Source organism: Saccopteryx bilineata, chromosome 3 (assembly GCF_036850765.1).
Source record: "Saccopteryx bilineata isolate mSacBil1 chromosome 3, mSacBil1_pri_phased_curated, whole genome shotgun sequence".
In the NCBI taxonomy this organism is placed as follows: Eukaryota; Metazoa; Chordata; class Mammalia; order Chiroptera; family Emballonuridae; genus Saccopteryx; species Saccopteryx bilineata.
The window spans coordinates 89259929-89279551 of NC_089492.1; the positions used below are offsets into that span (position 1 = coordinate 89259929).

The window sequence follows — 19623 nt, forward strand, 5'->3', positions numbered from 1 at the left end:
AACCATCTGGGGCTCTGAGGAGTAAACCTTCTGCTCCAACTGAGGTTCAAGGTGAGCAGAGGGCAGGGTCCCTTGTCTGTTTGACTTCAGTGGGGCTTTAATAACAGGATGGCCAGTTTTTCAGAGGTCCCTGGAACTGGGTCCCTGACACTGAAGACTGAGACAGCCCTGCTGAGGTCACACTTCAAGGAGTGGCTTGATTCGTTCAGAAGGGAAAGGTGGAGGAAGAAGAGAGTAAAAATGGAGGATGGAAACTTGCATGTTCCAGAAGAGCAGTCAATGTGAGGGACTGTGTTCTTTAAACAAAAATAAGGATAAATAAGAGTTGCTAAAAATACTATGCTGCCCAAAGGAAGAAAGAGGAGCTTCATTTATGAGTGCCTACAGCGTGCGGGCATTGTTTCATCTTCACGATGACCCAGTGATATAGACATTTTGGGCTCCATTTTACAAATGAGTAAACTGAGGTTCAATGCCACACTGCTAGAATGTTCCTTCTCAACCTCTCCTCGCTCTCAGTCCCATTGAATTTTGTGCCCCCTCCGTCCTCAGGACCCTAGAAAAGAGGTGGTAACTCGGGCCTGGGGCCTGTGAGCCCAGAGGGCCATTTCCCGGAGCTGGGCTCACAGGCTGCCCTCCTCAGAGCCAGGCAGAGCTGGCCCGTGTTTACGTACCCATAAGTCATAAAACTCATTTCCTCCTTTTTCCATTATAAATATAAACACATCTATTTCACTGGGGAAACATCGGCTTGGAAATCCTGGAGGCTACAATCATTTCTCTAACCCAGCGTGATAACAGCAGGAAAGCAGTGCTGTTTACAGTCGGCTGCTGCCGCCCTGCCCGGCCCCACCTAGGATCTGGAAGGCTCTCTTTGGTGTCTGAATTTTTTATACAGAACATGGAAGAAAGAAAAATTTTAAACAGGGCTGAAGAAAGGGCATTTTAGCCCCTCATGTCCTGTCCTTTTCTTTCACCACTTAGAGTTATTTTTTTTTCCCCTAAGATTTTTGAAAGCCTAGGACAATATTCACCCTGATGTATGCCCTACGTGCTTGGGCTGGACTATGGTGGTCAACCCAACCCTCTGGGCTCCATGACCTCACCTGTCTCGGCACTTGAGGACTGGCTCCTCAGACCTCCTTCACTGGACTTCTGGAGTGCTCACTTCCCACTAGTCTTGCTCATGATCAGCTTTGGCTTTCAACTTCTGGGAATTGCTGATGTCCACCACCCAGACCTTCAGCATGACTTCATCCTGACCCTTTCCCATTCTATCCGGTCCCAGATATTTACTTGCCTGGCTCCCTACTCCCCATGCCCTGAAGTGACAAAATATGGGAAAGGTATATTTGGGTGAGGAGATGGCTTTGCCCCTGATCCCCAGTACTCAGCTGTGGGCAGTGGTGGAGGGAATCATGGGGTGCTGGTCTGCAGGGCACAGGACATCTCTGAGTTGCCATAGCGATACATAAACTTGGGGGTGAGAGCAACACGTGAATGGCATAAAAGGGCAGTTTGGACCGCCAAGAAGTCATATTTAATTTGGATACAGATCCCATCTGCACCAAGCAAAACCATCATACTGTAGTCCAAGTAGCATGAATGAACTAATGGTACCGCCTTCCCAATACCCCCCCCCAAAAAAAATCCAAAAGTCTCTTTATGGACCAAAGTAGTAACTATTTAATTAAAACAACTATTAAACAGAGATATTCATAAATGAAGACATAAAAATCTTTTTTTTTTTTTTTTTTTGTATTTTTCCGAAGCTGGAAACAGGGAGAGACAGTTAGACACCCGCATTCGCCCGACCGAGATCCACCCGGCACGCCCACAGGGGGCGACGCTCTGCCCACCAGGGGGCGATGCTCTGCCCCTCCAGGGCATCGCTCTGTTGCGACCAGAGTCACTCTAGCGCCTGGGGCAGAGGCCAAGGAGCCATCCCCAGCGCCCAGGCCATCTTTGCTCCAATGGAGCCTTGGCTGCGGGAGGGGAAGAGAGAGATAGAGAGGAAGGAGAGGGGGAGGGGTGGAGAAGCAGATGGGCGCTTCTCCTGTGTGCCCTGGCCGGGAATCAAACCCGGGACTTCTGCACACCATGCCGACGCTCTACCACTGAGCCAAACGGCCAGGGCCAACATAAAAATCTTTTAAAGACTATAAATACATGATTATCATTTATAAAAATCAGTAATACTTAATCAGTAATATCTGGCACTTTATGGCAGATCACTTTACCTTTTACCATTTGGAGGAAGTACAGATTTCTCTAAATAAAGTACTATTCTACTTCCGAAGGCTACGCTTCGAAAGTGCTCCCTCCTTCTCTGACAGTAGCCATCGATCAGGCTGTGAAATTTCCTTTGGTTCTGCCAATGGACATACTTTTATCCCATTATTCAGCCTTCTCCTGTAGTCTGCTAAGGACTTGGAAACCAGATAGCCATGTGTGTGAGAACAGTTTGTAAATTAAGAAAATGGAATGCTAATGAACAGCCGGGAAGTGCTAACCTCTGGGTACAGTGCATGGGCTTTGGGAAACGGCCCTTGTCCTGGATTCCCACCGGGGTTCTGGACTGGTAGGCACACCGTGAATGTGAGGTGTGGCTTAGTTCCAAAATCAGATATACTGGCCATCTGCTGACTGACTCTGTGATGGAGCATGGGTTTATTGTTACTCTTTGAAGTAGGGACACAGAGCGTTTTTGGACTGATTTGAAATGAATCTGAGAGTCCATAGATCAAGTAAACAGACTGACACCTGTCCATACAGAAAGACCTTTAAGAACTCCCCTATACCACCAGCACCAATCATCTAGAGTTAATGTCAGAAGACCACCCAGTGACCTAGATGCCAGAGCCAGCCCATCCCACCTGGATCCTGCCAATTCTATTGTGTTATTTTCCATGTTCTTAAAGATCTCAACATATCCCCACCCTGTACTCAAACAGTTGGAACACAGCCTGTGCCTCCACCAGTTTATAGAGGCTGCCGCCATCTAAGGACATAGCATTTCCTCTTCAAAGCCTGAAGCCTAGACCATCACTCCAAATGTGATGACACTTGGCATGCCTTAAGTCTTTTAAATTGGACAGTGAGGAGACCATTGCTGTATGGAGGCTAAGACACCAATTCTGGAGTCACATTGCTTAGGCCATGTCAGGTACCATCTCTGTTTGCAACAAGGTCGTGGCCACAGGGACACAAGAGCTGGACTTTACAAGTCCAAGGCAATCTTTGCTACCTCCCTTCCCTTTCTGTACACTGGCCATCCAAAAAGGTGATCTACAGAAGAGAAGTCTTCCCAACTGGAGACGTGGTCCTGAAGAACAAACAGTAAGTGAGTTGAGCATAGGTTTTTGTTCCAGGTAATGGCTACTGTGGGCCCCCCGGAGAGTCCTCAGGGAGGGAAGACGGCGCTCCAGACTTCTCAGGAGTACAGAGTCATCATCAGCCACTGGACATAGGAGGGAAGCAAGTTATGGTCAGTTCAGCCCAACTTCTGACATTCTGTTAAGGCTGCTCTAATTTTCAGTCACCGAGTCCCAGAGCCTGGCATGGGACTTGGGGCTTCCCCCCGTCCCACACTCCTGCAAAGCCACGGAGTCAGGACATTAATGGATAGGTTAGCCAGAGGGACCCTGCCATCTGGTAGTAAGTATAAATCAACCTGAAATATAATCAACCTTGACTTCTCACGGTGCCTGTGAATGATGATAGCCCAGATACAGGCTGATGCTGCATTCAATTCTCAGAGCCCTTCGTCTCCACAAACTCAATTTGGCACGCTCGTGACAGCTGCATGTGCAGGTGTATGGACCGACTGGGTAACAGGAATCCATTAGAGCATATTCTACATGTTTACATTTATAGCCCCATTTGTCTGACAGCTTTATGTGGGTGTGATGAATGGTCCCTCTAATTCAAATCGAGGGGACATCTGGAGAAACCACTCCCCAGGCTAATTACACCCAAATGATCATGCTGCTGATGGTGATGATTAAGATGACATTGGTGAAGTAAGTTACCAATGCTGTCACAGAAAACTCCAGAGGGAAATTTCAGTAGGTTGGTTGCCATACCCTGCAGAGCTCCTTGGTTGGCCTGAGGACCTCCTCCTCGTGAAACCGGAAATGGTCAGAGCTGGCGAGGAGCCCCTGGCCCAGCCCACTCCTTACTCACACAGGGAGGTGAGGCCTGGAGTTTTAACATGACTTATTAGTGACAAGAGTGCTGTGGGGTCAGCCAGATCTCAGGCCAAGCATCCTCCCATCACCACACCTTGCACTGCCAGCCTACCCAGGCTGTGAGCTGTCCTGTTTCAGCTGCACACCATGTTGTCCTGCTCTCCCAGTTCTTTGACAGAGACAGAGAGAGGGACAGATAAGGACAGACAGACAGGAACGAAGAGAGATGAGAAGCATCAGTTCTTTGTTGTGGCACCTCAGCTGTTCATTGATTGCTTTCTCATACGTGCCTTGACCGGGGAACTACAGTAGAGTGAGTGACCCCTGGCTCAAGCCAGCGACCTTGGGTCCAAGCTGGTGAGCTTTGCTCAAACCAGATGAGCCCGCGCTCTAGCTGGCAACCTCAGAGTTTTGAACCTGGGTCCTCTGCGTCCCAGTTTGATGCTCTATCCACTGCGCCACCGCCTGGTCAGGTCCTGCTCTCCCAGTTCTGAGTCTACACTATGGAAGGACTGCTTGGGATCAGGAGGTGACCCTGGGGATCTTAGGTGGGGATGTGCTCAGAAGAGTCTAACCATTGCCTCTTCTGCTGAATCCCACCTTCACCTTTAAACATGGGAGTGCTTGAGGAGAGACACAAGCTGAGGGTCCCTATGTCTTAGACAGACACTCCATAAAATGGACATTTGAGGTCAAAGAAGAAACCCCAGCTTTTAGTAGGCCCTGCTAAGCAGCCCAAACAGAGGATGTATTTTAGAAAGCAAGAACAGGCTCCAGACTCCATGTCTTTGCAGCGAACACCACCTAGCAGCACATCTGTCACAAAGCAGGTACATGACAATCCCATGCAGGTTGGAAGATTGGGGAAGACAACTGGTGTCAGGCACAGATTGGTCTTCTCCTTAGCATATCACCTCATTCATCAGCAAACATGAGCCAAGCACCTGCTACATGAGATTCAAGATAAGGGCAGAGAGACTGGGTTAGAATCCCTTTCCATGTGGCAAAGGCTAAGCCAGCTCTGGAAATGAGGTTTATTTCTGATCTGTCTGCATTAATCTTGTGAGACTCTGAGCCACTTCGCTCATTCCTGTACTCTAGCCAGGGCTATCCTTACTGTTCCCTCTGGCCTGGGCCTTTCCCGCTCTCCACTCTGCTTACCTGGCTCCCTCTTATTTTTGAGGTTTCAGCATTCATGTTACCTCCTCCAGAAAGGCCTTTGTGGAGCATGCTACCTAGACCAGACCTCCTATGACTGTCGGTGCTCAAGTTCATTGCTGGCCCAGGTCTTCACCCTCTCTGCGTCCAAGCCCTCTGTAAGTGACTCTGAAGCTCTTCCCATGACAGAGAAGGCCAGTTGCCCATATATTGGAAATGGGCTTAGCCATGTGACTTGCTTCGGATAACAGAATGAGTTGCAAGGTGTGTCGTCCTCAGAGTTGGAGACCTTGCATGTTTCAGCTCACTCCTCTTTGCTCCTGCCGGTGTCCTGAGAAGGACAAACCTGGCCAGAGCTTCCTCATTTGAAGGTGCCAGAAAAGTCCCAGACTCCCCCATAATCACTAGTCAGCCAGCTGAGACCTGCTGACTCCCAGCATGTGACTGGGGAGTCAAATAAGTGCTGTTGTCACCTCTGAAGTTGTGTGGGTTCATCACATGGCATTATAGTGGTCAGAGCCATTGGGTACACTGAGTCAGTCTACTGTTCCCTTCCCACGTGACTCGCACAGATTGGGTGCTAGGTAAATATCTAGTGAGTGAATGAATGAATGAATGAATGAGAGAATGAATATATGAAGTGAATTCAGTACCACATTATGAGCTCAGCAGAATGAAGGGCCCAAACCTTTCTTCACAGGAGCCTGGACCTGCAGTACCCCCTCTACCTTAGATGACGTGATGCGTCCCCATAGAGACAGTTTTACCTCTGGCTTCTGGAGGTATATCCCTTTGCCATCTTGGGTTAAGTTTTGAAAGACACCTGTGAAAATGCAGAACAAATAAATGTAGCTAATGTGTTTTGAAAATATTATGAACTAATTCCTTCCATAGGTCCCCTCACCTGGGAACCCAATTGTGGAAGCAGTTCACACTTATGGTAGTGAGCTACCTCAAACCATTGCCTCTGGACAAGGCAGGGTGTGAATTGGTTTGGGCAGGTGCCACCAGGTGTCACAGGCAGATAGCCAGAGCTCCCCGTTGCTCCCTGGCCAGTCCTTTCTGCACTGGTGCCTGCTCTCCCTCCTGTTTGAACTGGGGACACGTGGGCAATCCAGGAGCCTGCAGAGGAAGCCCTTCCCCTCCCTCCTTCCCGCCAGCTCACTCTCCATCTTCTCTGCACGCAGCATCAAGTGGACGAAGCTGACAAAGTCCATCTGGAGTTTGGGGCCGCCGTAGCGGATAAGCATCAGCAGGCAGACGTCATCGTTGAGCACGAGTCCTGCATTGAATGGATTCCTGCCATGGGTGCTGGGGACGGGACCTCATACCCAGCTCCCGTCCCATTTGTGACCCCTTAAATTGTCCTTCCTTTTCTGGGACCTGACTCCTAAAAACATGGGGATCTTCTTTTACGAGCTTCCTTGTGAGTTGCTTAATTATTTAGTCCATTCATTTTATTTTATCTCTATTCCTTGCTCCTGCCCCCTTGGGCAACCAGCATGAGGATCTTTTTATCAAGCGGGTTACTGGCCTTGAAGGCCAGAAGCAGCAGTCTATTAGGGGTCAAGAGCATGTGCTCTGGAGCCTTGTGGTACTGAATTTAAATCCCAGGCAAATTACCTAGCTTCCCTGAGCTTCAATTTCTTCCTCTGTAAAGTGGGATTAGCACAGGGCATGGCTGGAGATTAAATGAGAGTACAGATGTGCCAATCCTCAACAATTGTCAGCAATGATTGTAGTGATAATAATAAATGTTTCTGTTATTTGTGGACCCATGTGTTTGGATCTCTGAACTCAGGGAGGAACTTTGTGCATTAGAATTACTCCAGAATGTCTACGGCCATACCACCCTGAACGCACCCGATCTCGTCTGATCTCGGAAGCTAAGCAGGGTCGGGCCTGGTTAGTACTTGGATGGGAGAATTACTCCAGACTGTCATGCAACACCGCCCCTCCCCCATTCATGCGCTGCAGCACCAGACCACCCTACCCCCCTCGTTCATAAACTACAGTACCAGCCCCTCCCACGCACCTGCGTCTTTCATGGCAGCCCGCAGCTGGGCCCAGTTCAGGCATCCTGACGCATTATTGTCTTGCTTGTGGAAAACCGCCTATGAAGAGCCAAACGTTAAGGAAGCCAGGCATTTCCAAGCACCACCTGAGAGCCCCTCGGTGCCCAGAGTCAATGATGCAGAGGAAGGACCGCTGGAGACTAGAGGTCCCATCGGCAAGTCCTGCTACCCGCAGAGGAGCACGGCAGAGGGTGGATCCGACCACCTCTCCCATTTCCTCTTAAGGCTTCTGAGAAAGGGATCACCAGTCTTTCGGTCGCAGGGGATACAGTCTGGGTTTACATAAATATGCCTAATATAAGTACATTAACCAACTTTAAAAGGGCTTCCAACTTTATGACTCAGGAGACAAGGGGGAGAGTTGTGAGTTATGATTGGAAAAGTAGAAAGAAGCCAATTTATGAAGGACTATCACGCTAAGGAGTATGGACTTCCTCTGAAGGCCATGGGGAGTCTCACGAAGCTTTCGGTAAGGATGTGATTTGATCAGATGGAGCTTTTAAAATTCAGGAGATTAGTGTAATAGGCTCTCTGAGTTTGTGAGGGGGAGAGGAGGTCTCACTGGAGGGAGAGTGGAGAAGATTGGTGAGTAGTTGGGTATATAAAGGGTTAAAAATGAGAGAAGTTAAGTACCTTACATCCTTTGCAGAATTGCAATGTCTGCAGCATCCTGTGAGGAGATTGGTCAGAACTTGTTCTTACCTGATAGAGCATCAGCTGCTTCCACAGGTCCCTGAATTCCTGGATGCTCACGGTACCTGATGCATTAAGCTGGTAGCAGGATTAAGGTCAAAGCCGTCAGGGGAGTGTCATCTATGCCTCTGGAGGCAGCGACTGGAGCTCCAGACAGCAGTGTGCAATTTGTATACAGCCCCATTCAACGTCAGAGGTCCCTAGTGGCCTCTCCTGGGTGGAGAGTCCGGCCCGGGGCTCCCTGGCACTTGCTAGGAAAGGACAGAGTAAGCGGGACCACAGCAGCGCGGGGAGAAGTGCTGATGGTGGCAGCGGTGGGGCAATGACCACAGCTACCATTTAGTGAAGCGGGATCTTTTCATGTGGCACATTTGATGTGATTTAAATAAAAAACAGTAACTTCATTATTGTTAAAAAGCAACTTATGGATGAAGTCAGGTGGCTAAGGATGCTTCTTATATTCAGTCATTTTATGAAAAGTTAAAAGCTTAGGCCCTGGCTGTGTTGTTCAGTGGACAGAACATCGTCCTGGGGCACTGAGGTCTTGGGTTCTGTCCCCAGTCAGGGTATATATAAGAAGCGATCAATGAGTACACAACTAATGGAACAACTAAATGAAACAAGGAGTTGATGCTTCTCCCTCCCTCTCTTTCTCTCTCTCTTTCTTCCTCCTGCTTCTCTCTCTCTTCCTCTTTCTCTTTCAATCAATAGAAAATTTTTTTCTAAAAGCTTAATGATTAGCCTCATAGATCACGTCCCAACACTCTTGCATTAGAGAGACTGGGTCCACAAACCACCATTAGAATGGGTCTAGCTCTGAGTTACTCGCTTCATCTGTGTTACTTCCTTTCCCCCGGTAGGTGAGTTAACTTGCCCGTTATGGATGATGAAATGAGGGCTCAGAGAGTCCGATCACGTCCAAGCTCTTGCAGCTGCTGACAAGTCTGGGCCCTCTCCAATGCCTGTACACCGGACCACCATCCCATGCTGTCCGTGTCCTCTGCAAAGTTTCTGCAAAGGCTGTGTTTTGTATTAATATTTGCAACCCCTCCCCACTGCCACACACACAAACTATCCGTTCTACATGCCTATCTGTTGTATGACAACCAAACTTTGATTACAGTGTCCACTTAGATAGGCAGAAGGTTTGCTAGAAAAATCACAGGGCTGAGAACCAGGAGAGCTGAGTTCATGGCAAACTGTTGAACTTCCCGAGTTCCGGTTTCCTGACCTGCAGATGGGGGCAGCCACTGCCTGCTTACCAGACAGACACTTAGGGCCCTGATGCTCTTGTTCAAGTTTCCTGTCCGTCTGGAGGTTGTTGCTGACCCCCGCTCTGCAGCTGCCTCCCCCGCACTGTCAGGCCGTTGTCATTCATAGCAAATATTGGTCACTTTTCCCAGGACGGCTGGGCCCTAAACACTGTATTTAGCTTATTCCATTTGCATTCTCACACCAGTCCTACCGAGGAGGTTTGAATGCCACCTCCGTGCTGCAGGCGAGGACCTGGAGGCACTGTGAGGCTAAGTGACTTGCCTGAGTTGATCCAACTAGTAAGCACTGTGGTCGGCATTCAAACCCAGACAGCCTGGCTACAGGACAAAGCTCCCGACCAGAGGTGTGTGTCCTTCCACAGACCAGAAAGGATACGTCCAGTAGGGCCAGGATCCCCTGGCAGGCATCAAGACTGAAGAGGGGCTGTGTGCTGCCCAGACCTGCAGAGGGACAGAAAAGGTACATGGGGGCTGTCCCAGGATGGCACAGCATGGCCCTTTTCTGAACGGGACAAGACAGCACTGCCCCAGCCAGCCAGTTTCCAATCACTTATGTGGGAAGGGAAGAGATGAAGAGCCGTGGACAGAGAGGGAAGGCTTGGTGGCGATCTCTGCACCCAACTTGCACAGTAAATCCCTGTGGAGAGCTCCAGTCATTGGAGCTGGCATTGTTTACAGAGTAGGACGGAAGAACATGGCCCTATGTACCCAGCACGGGCCAGGATCAGAGGATTGCAGGCTCTATGAGAGAGATCTGGGAGATCCACTTGTTCAAGCTCCCACCTAAATTAGGAAATGCTTTCCTCAGAGGTCTTGGTGGTGGTCGGTTGGTTATGGGTGCTCACATGGGTGGCTAGCTCCAATCAGGAAAGACTTCCCATGTTAATTCCAGCTGAAGATCTTGTAAAATCCACTCACTAGTCCTGCTGCCTCCAGGAAAGCATAAGTGGTATTTGTTCCTTCTCAACATTTCTCTATTTCCCAGATGAGAGGGTTTCTAAACCTTCATCGCCCTCTTCCAGACCGGTACTTTGCCAGAACCTCTCTGAAATATGGTACCAAGCCTGACACACACTCCTTCAGATGCAACTTGATTAAGTTGTAGAGTGATTAAGGGTATAATGAGTCTATCTCTTGCAAACCTTTCAGTCTGCATTTTCCAAATTATGATCCAAGGAAGATGTTCTGCAGAGAAAGGGTTTTGAGTTCAAACAAATTTGAAATACATTATATCTACAGATGCTCTTCTCCATCGATCAGGCACCTTAGTATGTGATAGGTAATTAGGGGCCAACAGGAAAATTTTACTTAACGCAGAATTTCTCAAGCGCAGTTGACCACAGAACCCAATCCCTTCTATTTCATGGAACACATACTAAAACTTCTTGGTTTCTAATGTTTCTTGGAACACAATTTAAAAAACACAAATCTAAATGTTCCCATGAGATGCAGCCTGGATCAGAATTTGCTTATTTAATAGCAGCAATTTAAAACTATTAGCTCATGTTAAGCTTGGGGTCACCTAACTTAACCAGATACTGTTCAGATCAATTGCCACAAAAAAAAATGAGGTCTCTTCTGTTAGGAACTTGTGCAACCAATTTTTAAAAAATAACAGAGTGATAGTTTGGACTCGTTATCATCCTGACTCATTTCATCTTTTTGGTTTGGGCAGAGCTTGCAGTGAACATTCTAAATTTCAATTCTGCCGTTGGTGGTAACGATTCCTCCCCGTGATGTGCCATCTGCACATCTGGTCAGCCCACCTTCCGTGTCCTCTTCTGAGCTATTGATAAAAGCTGAGGAGAGGAAGGGGGAACCAAGGGCAGAATCCAAAGACTTTCATCCAAACATCTGAACACTCAGCTATAACACAGAATTATCCCTCTGGTTTTATATTTATATACCTTTTGCAAAGTGATCATCTCATATTGTTACTTTCCAACCCATACTTCATCAGTTATCATGGAAGACTTTACCAAATATTTCACCAAAATCCACTGTAGCTCCCTGATCTATCAACCCAGAACCCTTCTTGGAGGAACTAAATGGAAGCAATTTCTCCATATATTCCTTAGAAAACCATATTGCATACTTGTGATCAAGGCATTTAAAAATTGTTTTAATGTGCAATTCTAGGTAATTACCCTGGGATTTGTTTTCCCCAAGTGGGGCAGAGAAAGGATTCTTACAGTCTGTCATTTCTAGAGTCCCTTCTTCTGGCTCTTTTACCCAAGTTAGGCTTTGAGAAACCATCTGGAAATTATTTTAAGCCCTGAATTATACAATACCCTGGACTTGTTTGGGTTTGAAGTCTTGTTTTCATACAAAGAAGAAGACATCACATATGTTAGGTAGAAAATACCCTTTAGTTTTGGGGGGGGCTTATTTTTTTCATTTTGAAGTTTATTTTCCTCCATGGAGAAATAATGTTTTTCTCGCTCACAATATACTTATAAAATATTCTTATATAAACTTTAAGTTTCCTTAGTAATGTATCCCAGGCTTTACTGAAGATATCCACACCACCATTTGTAGCCTTCTAGGGACATGCTCTGTCCTTCCAGATTTTTGTAGGTTGATCAATTTAAATAAGAACTCATCAGAGAGCTCTGTGGTAAGCTAGTCAATATTTTAAGATTTATTTGTCCTGTTGAGGAAATAAGTACAGTTTTTCTTTTCTCTCTCTCTTTTTTTTTTTTTTTTTTTTTTTTTTTTTTTTTTGTATTTTTCCAAAGTGAGAAGCAGGGAGGTAGAGAGACAGACTCCTGCATGTACCCGACCAGGATCCACCTGGCATGCCCACTAGGGGGTGATGCTCTGCCCATCTGGGCTGTTGCTCAGTTGCAACTGGAGCCATTCTAGTGCCTGAGGTGGAGGCCATAAAGCCATCCTTAGCACCCAGGCCAACTTTGCTCCAATGGAGCCCTTGGCTGCGAAAGGGGAAGAAAGAGATAGAGCGGAAGAAGGGGGAAGGGGGAAGAAGCAGATGGGTGCTTCTCCTGTGTGCCCTGGCTGGGAATTGAACCTGAAACATCCACACACCAGGCCGATGCTTTACCACTGAGCCAACCGGCCAGGGCCAGGTACAGTTTTTCCACATGGAATTTATATGCCAAGAAAGAAGCACACAGCTATTCTGAGAAGGAAAAATAGCCGAAATCTTCATTGTCACTGCCGTATGTTTCCACACTCAAACTAAGCAAAAAAAGAACTATTTTCCAAGCTGCACCCGACCGGGATCCACCCGGCACGCCCACCAGGGGGCGATGCTCTGCCCACCAGGGGGCAATGCTCTGCCCCTCTGGGGTGTCACTCTGTTGTGACCAGAGCCACTCTAGCACCTGAGGCAGAGGCCAAGGAGCCATCCCCAGCGCCCGGGCCATCTTTGCTCCAATGGAGCCTCGGCTGCGGGAGGGGAAGAGAGAGACAGAGAGGAAGGAGAGGGGGAGGGGTGGAGAAGCAGATGGGTGCTTCTCCTATGTGCCCTGGCCGAGAATCGAACCCGGGACTTCTGCACACCAGGCCGACGCTCTACCACTGAGCCAACCGGCCAGGGCTGCATACATTCTTTTACTGCTTTGTCAGACCACCTGACCCACCCTGGTGTAAGACCTAGCTGTTCAGGGGACTAGCACACAATAGTTCACACATCCCGCTGGGGGACAGAGAAACAGACCCAGAGCTCAGCACAGTGTGTGCTCCGAGTCCTGCAGGGCAGACGGCTCTGGACTACTCACCTGACCAGGTCAGGTGGTTCAGGATCCGCTGCAGTTGAGCTGCATTTATTTCTGGAGTCTGGAGTGAAAGCAGAGGGACAGGAGGAAATCGTCATTATAGGAGGCTCGTTAGAGGCAGAGGGGCCACAGCTAAGGGAAGCTAGGACATCCTCTCCAGCTTCTGCTCAGCATGGCACAGATGCCATTTCCGGGCAGAATAAGTGACACCATTATGTGTCATTTATGCAATGTGACTAGTCATGTAATTAAATCTGGAACTTCATAAGAACTCTTATAATAGTGTTTAACTGGGTGCCAAGACCAGAGCACCCCAGCGGGGCAGGGCTCTTAGGAAATAGACTAAAAGAGTGTAGAGGCTTTCAAACTGGGTGCTAGAGACAGGCTTTGGATTGAGTAAACAATTTGGTTTAAATTTTACTCCTAATAAAATATCTACAGCCAAGATTCCAGATTTTAATGTTAATTCATCGGAAGCAACTCTTCACATTAACATTTAACTTTAAAATATGTTAATGAAATACAAGGGTCACAAGTTTGAACTTATAGAACAGATACATATTTATAATAGACTATTTTTATCTGTTTCATCTATATTGAGATTCTCTGTGAGATTTCATTAGATAAAAGGATGGCAGCAGAAAATGTTTGGAGACCCCTGGTGTGGAGAAAAACTTTCATAAGCAATGCATGTAAGATTCTGACATATCCTCTCTGGCTACATTAAGCAAAGCACCAGGGGTGATACGAGAGAAGACGGGAGAGCAGGCCAGCTGCAAACTGCATCCAGAGTGTTACTAACACGAGGAACTTGTGCTCTTCGCTCAGACATCAAGGCCCAGATTTCCCGTGTATTTCCTGCCCTATTTCCAAGCAGATTTACTGTCCAGCAGGTTGGGGACAGAGTGGCCTCCAGAGCCCTACACCCACCCTGCTGGCTTCCTGATCGGTGTCAGCCCAAGGAAAGGACTCATGGGGACCAGGTGTGTGGTCTAGGACTCTCTGCTTTCCCGAGGTCCTCCTTCTTTCCAGCCCACCTCTTCTCCAGGAAACCACCCAAGAGGTCTTTCTCGCTGGGCTTCCCGAACTGGCCCTCCTCTGACCCCCAGGGCTTGCTATTACCATGCCCCGCCCCGCTCCCAATGCTGATTTCTGACTCTATTCCATTTTCTTCTACAACTAATCAATATAGTTTCCAAGAACAGATAGGCATTTTACAGGAGCCTTCTGGAAACCACAGTTCCATTCATTTGTCTAAAAACTTGAGGACTCGCCTGACCTGTGGTGGCGCAGTGGATAAAAGCCTCGACCTGGAAATGCTGAGGTCGCTGGTTCAAAACCCTGGGCTTGCCTGGTCAAGGCACACATGGGAGTTGATGCTTCCTGCTCCTCCCTCCCCCTTCTCTCTCTCTCTCTCTCTCTCTCTCTCTCTCTCTCTCTCTCTCTCTCTCCCCTCTCTAAAAATTAATAAAAGTAAAAAAATAAAAATAAAAAAATAAAAAATAAATAAATTTAAAAACTTGAGGACTCAAATAGAAAGTGGCAGTTTGGGGAACAGGTAACCTTAAACCACAGTCTGTGCACAGGGTCAGGCAGATGCAAGCACGTAGTCCGGGGAGCTATGTGCTCCACTTTGTCCCCTGCTCTGCTCACCTCTGGCTACCACTTCTCTTCAACTCACCTTTTCAAAGAGTCTGGTGAAGATTTCATCATGCCCCTCAGTTTGGTCTACTATTTCCTATAGAAACAGACACATAGAGAGACTTAGTTATTCACCTGGACACGTGAACTCTCATACACAAACTCATGTTTCATGGCTCCCAGGCTTCTGGAATCCAGAAGTTTGACCTTGAGCCCTGTCTTAAGCATTCACACAGCCCTCGGTTCCCCTATTCTCGCTGCGTTTGGGGAAGTAGCAAACAGTAAGACAGACAAAAGAAATACCAGGTGGCGAGAAACAGAAGGTAAAGATATAATTCATGCACCCGGGGTTCCAGGCCCTGGATGAGAAGGACCTGACCAGAAGGGCAATTCTCTTGGTGCAGAAGCAGCGGACCTGAGTGACCTCAGGACACAATAGATAATATAGCATGCGTGCCACGGAGCAGGGGCTGCAGGGTCTGAGCGTGAGGGAGGAACCCACCAGCCTGACTTTGGAAACAGTCTCAGCCACGTGGTACGCCACCTGACTGCTTACCTTAGAGAAGACAACTCTGGAATTGCTGCCAATTTCACTGAGGAAAAACGGAAGACAGAATTTTTGGCGGGAGGGATCCTCCTGGGAACTTTTTGGCCTGTCTTCCCTGTCCCCCAGGGGACTCCTCCCAGTTCCTCAGCTGATGGCCCTCCCACTTCTCCCTGAAGTGTAAGTCCAGCCACACAGCACAGCACACTGCTTATACCGCCCCGCGCGGTCAGTGCCATTTCTCCTCTCGTGACTTTGCTTGTGCCAAGCTCTCTGCCTGGCACACCCGTTGTCCCTTTCTCCCCACATCTAACTATTTCTGCTCGTTTTAAGATGCAGCAATATGACAGGGCAGTGATGCTTGAGATTAAGTCAAACCATTGATGGCAAAAACATGCATAGAAAAAAAAAAACTAGATGTTAAGCACTGAAGGATTGTCATGTCAAAACAATCATGGGCCAAAAAGTGTGTATATATTGATTCACTTGCACACACTAGCACCATCCGAGCCTGCTGGCTAATGAAGCCTCCCCTCATCTCAACCACCCCTGTGCACCCCTGAGAATCACCACCCTGGGAGCCACCCCTGCGTCCCCCAGGACTGGGGGAGGTTAGCTGATTCTCCTCCTTGATGCTCTTCTATCACCCTATGCAGAGAAAGGCTGCCACTGAACACAGGATGACAAAAACAGCTGCCCACTGCCATGTCCTTTCTGGACCTTGAGCTTCGAGAGGGCAAGGGCCATGCCTGAGCCTATTCTATCCTTGTCTCTGCAATGTCTGTCAGAGTAGACATCTGTTAGTAGAAGAGAGGGGAAGGAAGAAGGGAAGGATGTTCTCCATACAGAGAGCTGCCCTGCTCTCCTGATCTCTCTCCTGTATGGGCCTCAGAGACCCTATCCGCTGCCTTTTCTGTCTCGTGCTCCTTATGGTCCCCGGCCCGAGCAGCTCTAAGTCCGAGTGGGGCCCAGCCCCCAGGAGAGGCCTGTGCCCTTACTAGCAGACGTGCTTCCTGGAGAAGACCCTGAGGACAAACTCCGACTCCTGGCAGGCCTCCGCCGTGCAGGGCACGATGAGGTACGTCCCGGGCTCCAGCCACAGCTCCCGGCTCACTTCTTTCTCCGGGAGAAACACCTCAGGGAAACTTAGGGGATTATTCTGCAAGAAGAACTCCTGGGGCAGTTTCCTCTGGTCATCATAGAACTGTGGGTGGAAGACAGAAGGGCACCCATTAAGGTGATAACCCAAGGCTTGTAGCCAGACGGGGCCCCTTGGCCAAGAGCCAGGAGTAAGGTGACCTCTTATTTGCCAAATCCAACCTGCCCCAGGGGAAGATGGGATAAAGAAGTGAGGAGTCAAGAAATTAAAACAGAACGTGTCAGGAGTGGGCACCTTTGCTGGAACCCTATGTAGGGCTGCGTAAACACTTATCAGTTGATTTGCCATTATATTTAAAACAACATCATATACAAAATGATGTGAGGAACATCACTGTGCCTGCACTTTTCAAGTTAGGTCCTCTGCACAATGTCACCCAGCTGGTAAGAGTCCTGGCCAGGACTGGAATTCAGGGCAACTGAGCTCCAATGTCCGTGTTCTTTACACTTCCTGAAACTGTATTCATGCATGTGATACAATTTCAAGGTTGATTATGACCTGATTATGGTCACAGACACAGATGGACCACCAACTATTTCCCAACCAATATCGTAACAGCTACATACAGATAAACTGGACATTCCACGTTCTGTTAGTGAAAACAGTCTCGTAAAGGGGAAAGACTCTGGACAAGAGCTCAGAAGACCTGAGTCAGGGCCCTGGTTCTTACATGAGGACGTGTGTTTTACTTTATCTTATATTCATATTCTCTCTCTTTCTCTCTTCATTTCTACCTGCCTTATTTCTCCCCTTTTCTCTGTGTTTCTTTCTTGTTCCCTCTCCCCTTTGCTCTCCCTTAGGGCTGTAGAAGAAGAGGAGGTCCCTGTGAAGGCTTCTTTCTCAGTGAATATACAGCTATTCACAAAGACACTCCCCATCCACACAGAGACGTGTCTTACAGATTCCACTCAGGATTGGGGAAACAAAATGTAGCTCCTGATGATGTCTGCTTGCTTTTCTCAGACAAGGAGAACTACAAAATCATCCTGTTGCCATCTTTGCCCTGGCTGCTAGGAATCTCAAAACTAAATTTTATAACCAGTCATGCTGGCTGTCCTACATTTAGTTTTCCTGGTAGAATGAATAGCTTACTTATTTTTACTCATTTATTTATTACTTTTTTTCTTGCCTTTTAAGTTTCTAACTGGCTTGTGAATTTTTTCTGTTTACAATTTTATTGTAGGTTGACCTAAATTCTGTTTAGAAATAGTCCTGATATAAATAACTTTTTTCTTTTTAAATTGATAGGCAACTTTGGGGTCACTCAGTATTCCCACAGGAGGAAAAAAAAAAAAACAAAAACAGAAACTGACCCCAGACACCCAATTCAAATGGTTCTTTTATAAAAACCCTCTTGCATTGTTTAGTCCAAGCTGAAAAAATTAAGTTTTTCACTGATGTTTTCTTTGGAAATAAAACAACAGCGGCCACCCTGCAGAGGCCAGGATGCCTCCTGCCTTCTTAACTGATCCCTCAGGCGGCCACGGCACCTGAAATACAGAGTTGTCCTCTGCCCAGGTTTCTGCCCCATTTTCCCATCCTTTATCCTGTGTCCCCATGGAGGTGGGCTGCATGGTCTCCTCATGTCTCATGTGTTACAGATCTATTTTATTATGGGTTTCATAACTCCGGCAAGGCTGTGATTTATCAGCCTCCCCACTCTGTGACAGTCTTCGATATTAGCCCTCGGTATTTATGTAGAGATTTAATAAATTCTGAGATTTCCTGGCTCGATACAGGGCTCAGAGACCTCCCTGTAGAGGCAGAAGGCTTTCCTGGGGTCCTTGGATTGAAAAATAACAGCAGAAGCTCTCTCTTTCCACACCCGTAAGCAGTTGACATTATCGTCAGACATTACTGGAGCTCCTTGTAAAAGATTGCTATGATCAAACCGAACCTCACAGTGGCTTGGCCACACATGACATCACACCAAACCGGGGCCAGCTGGTCAAGTGTGGAACTCACCTTGCTCACCTAAAACAGAAACAAACAAAGAAGAGACCTCATTAGTCAATGAACCCTGCTCTTTCACAAGCACAAATTCTAATGGAGGCTGATACACAAGAAGACTCCACCCAGAGACCTCTTTCCCTCCCACAAGGCCTTCTGTTCCAGTCAGTGACATTTTAATTCACCATTGGGAATTCTGGAAATGGGTGAGGAAAGGCAACCATGATATTTCTGGAGAGGAAAAGGAAACCAGTATTGATTGTAAACTATGTGCCAGACACAGTGAGAAGCACTGCCACGTGACCTTTTATTTTGCTCTTTGTATAAATATCACTGTCCCCATTTTACAGATAAAGAAACCGATGCTCAAAGTGGAAGGAGATGACTTGTTCCAGATCACCTATTCCTAAGGGACAGAGCCAGGATTTGCACCCCGTTTGCGGGTAGACAGACATGGATGGTAAAGAGGACAGGAAACAGGAAGAAAGGACAACAGCTGGAGACCCCACGCAAGGCCGTGTGCCCCAGCATCCCACCTACCCTGAAGATGAAGAGGCCAATGGCGAGGTGGCGCTTCCGGTTGCGGTGCCGGTGCCGAGGCTTCTGGAGCAGGGAGACCATCACGCTGCAGGGCATCAGGAATGTCTTGCCCTCCTGGGGCCTCCAGACGGACAGCAGGAACTGCGGGTTCTTCCAAAATGTGTCTCGGGCTGAAAACAAGCAAGGTGAGACAGGTCCTAGGCTCCCCTGGCATGTTGCTCCCCAAGACACTGAGAGGTACACAGACCCAGGGCACTTGCCCCAGGTTTCCCAGCCAGAGGTTCATCTGGACAGAGTTGGGGTCTCTTCAACCCTGGCTCTATCTACCCCCACCAACTCACCTCTACCACCCAGGCTCTTCCACAGACATATGGACAGAGAGCTACTCTCCCCCCATCACACCTTTGCCCAGCATGAGACAGACTTAATGTCCCATAAATCTTTGTGCCTGTATTAACCAACTGAGAAGACTGTGCCCGTGATCCCAAGGGAGTCTGCATCTGAAGGGGACAAAGCCTCAGCTTGACGGCAGCTTCAGCTTTCGAAGAACAGGCTGGTGGGAGGGGACAGCAGAGCTCAGGCCGCCCCGGCCTGCTGAGGTCATGCCCTACAGGTCATTCCTTTCAAAGGGATCATTCACTACCTTTGCTGTAGAGAAAGGG

General features: G+C 48.0%; 1 protein-coding gene across 1 annotated transcript in view; it reads right to left on the minus strand.

Annotated features, from left to right (window-relative positions):
- Positions 1-1673: 1673 nt before the first annotated feature.
- The window catches only part of CAPN14 (calpain 14), a 36696-nt gene continuing 18746 nt past the window's right edge, over positions 1674-19623 (minus strand). Inside the window, exons 11-22 of the mRNA XM_066266838.1 lie at positions 18962-19131; positions 18437-18445; positions 16311-16516; positions 15325-15361; positions 14809-14865; positions 13131-13188; positions 9767-9831; positions 8126-8194; positions 7384-7462; positions 6514-6630; positions 6116-6171; positions 1674-3460 (exon numbers count right to left, since the gene is read on the minus strand). Of these exons, the coding sequence (XP_066122935.1) occupies positions 3434-3460; positions 6116-6171; positions 6514-6630; positions 7384-7462; positions 8126-8194; positions 9767-9831; positions 13131-13188; positions 14809-14865; positions 15325-15361; positions 16311-16516; positions 18437-18445; positions 18962-19131 (950 nt within the window). The 3' untranslated portion in view covers positions 1674-3433. The remainder of the gene's footprint in view (positions 3461-6115; positions 6172-6513; positions 6631-7383; positions 7463-8125; positions 8195-9766; positions 9832-13130; positions 13189-14808; positions 14866-15324; positions 15362-16310; positions 16517-18436; positions 18446-18961; positions 19132-19623) is intronic.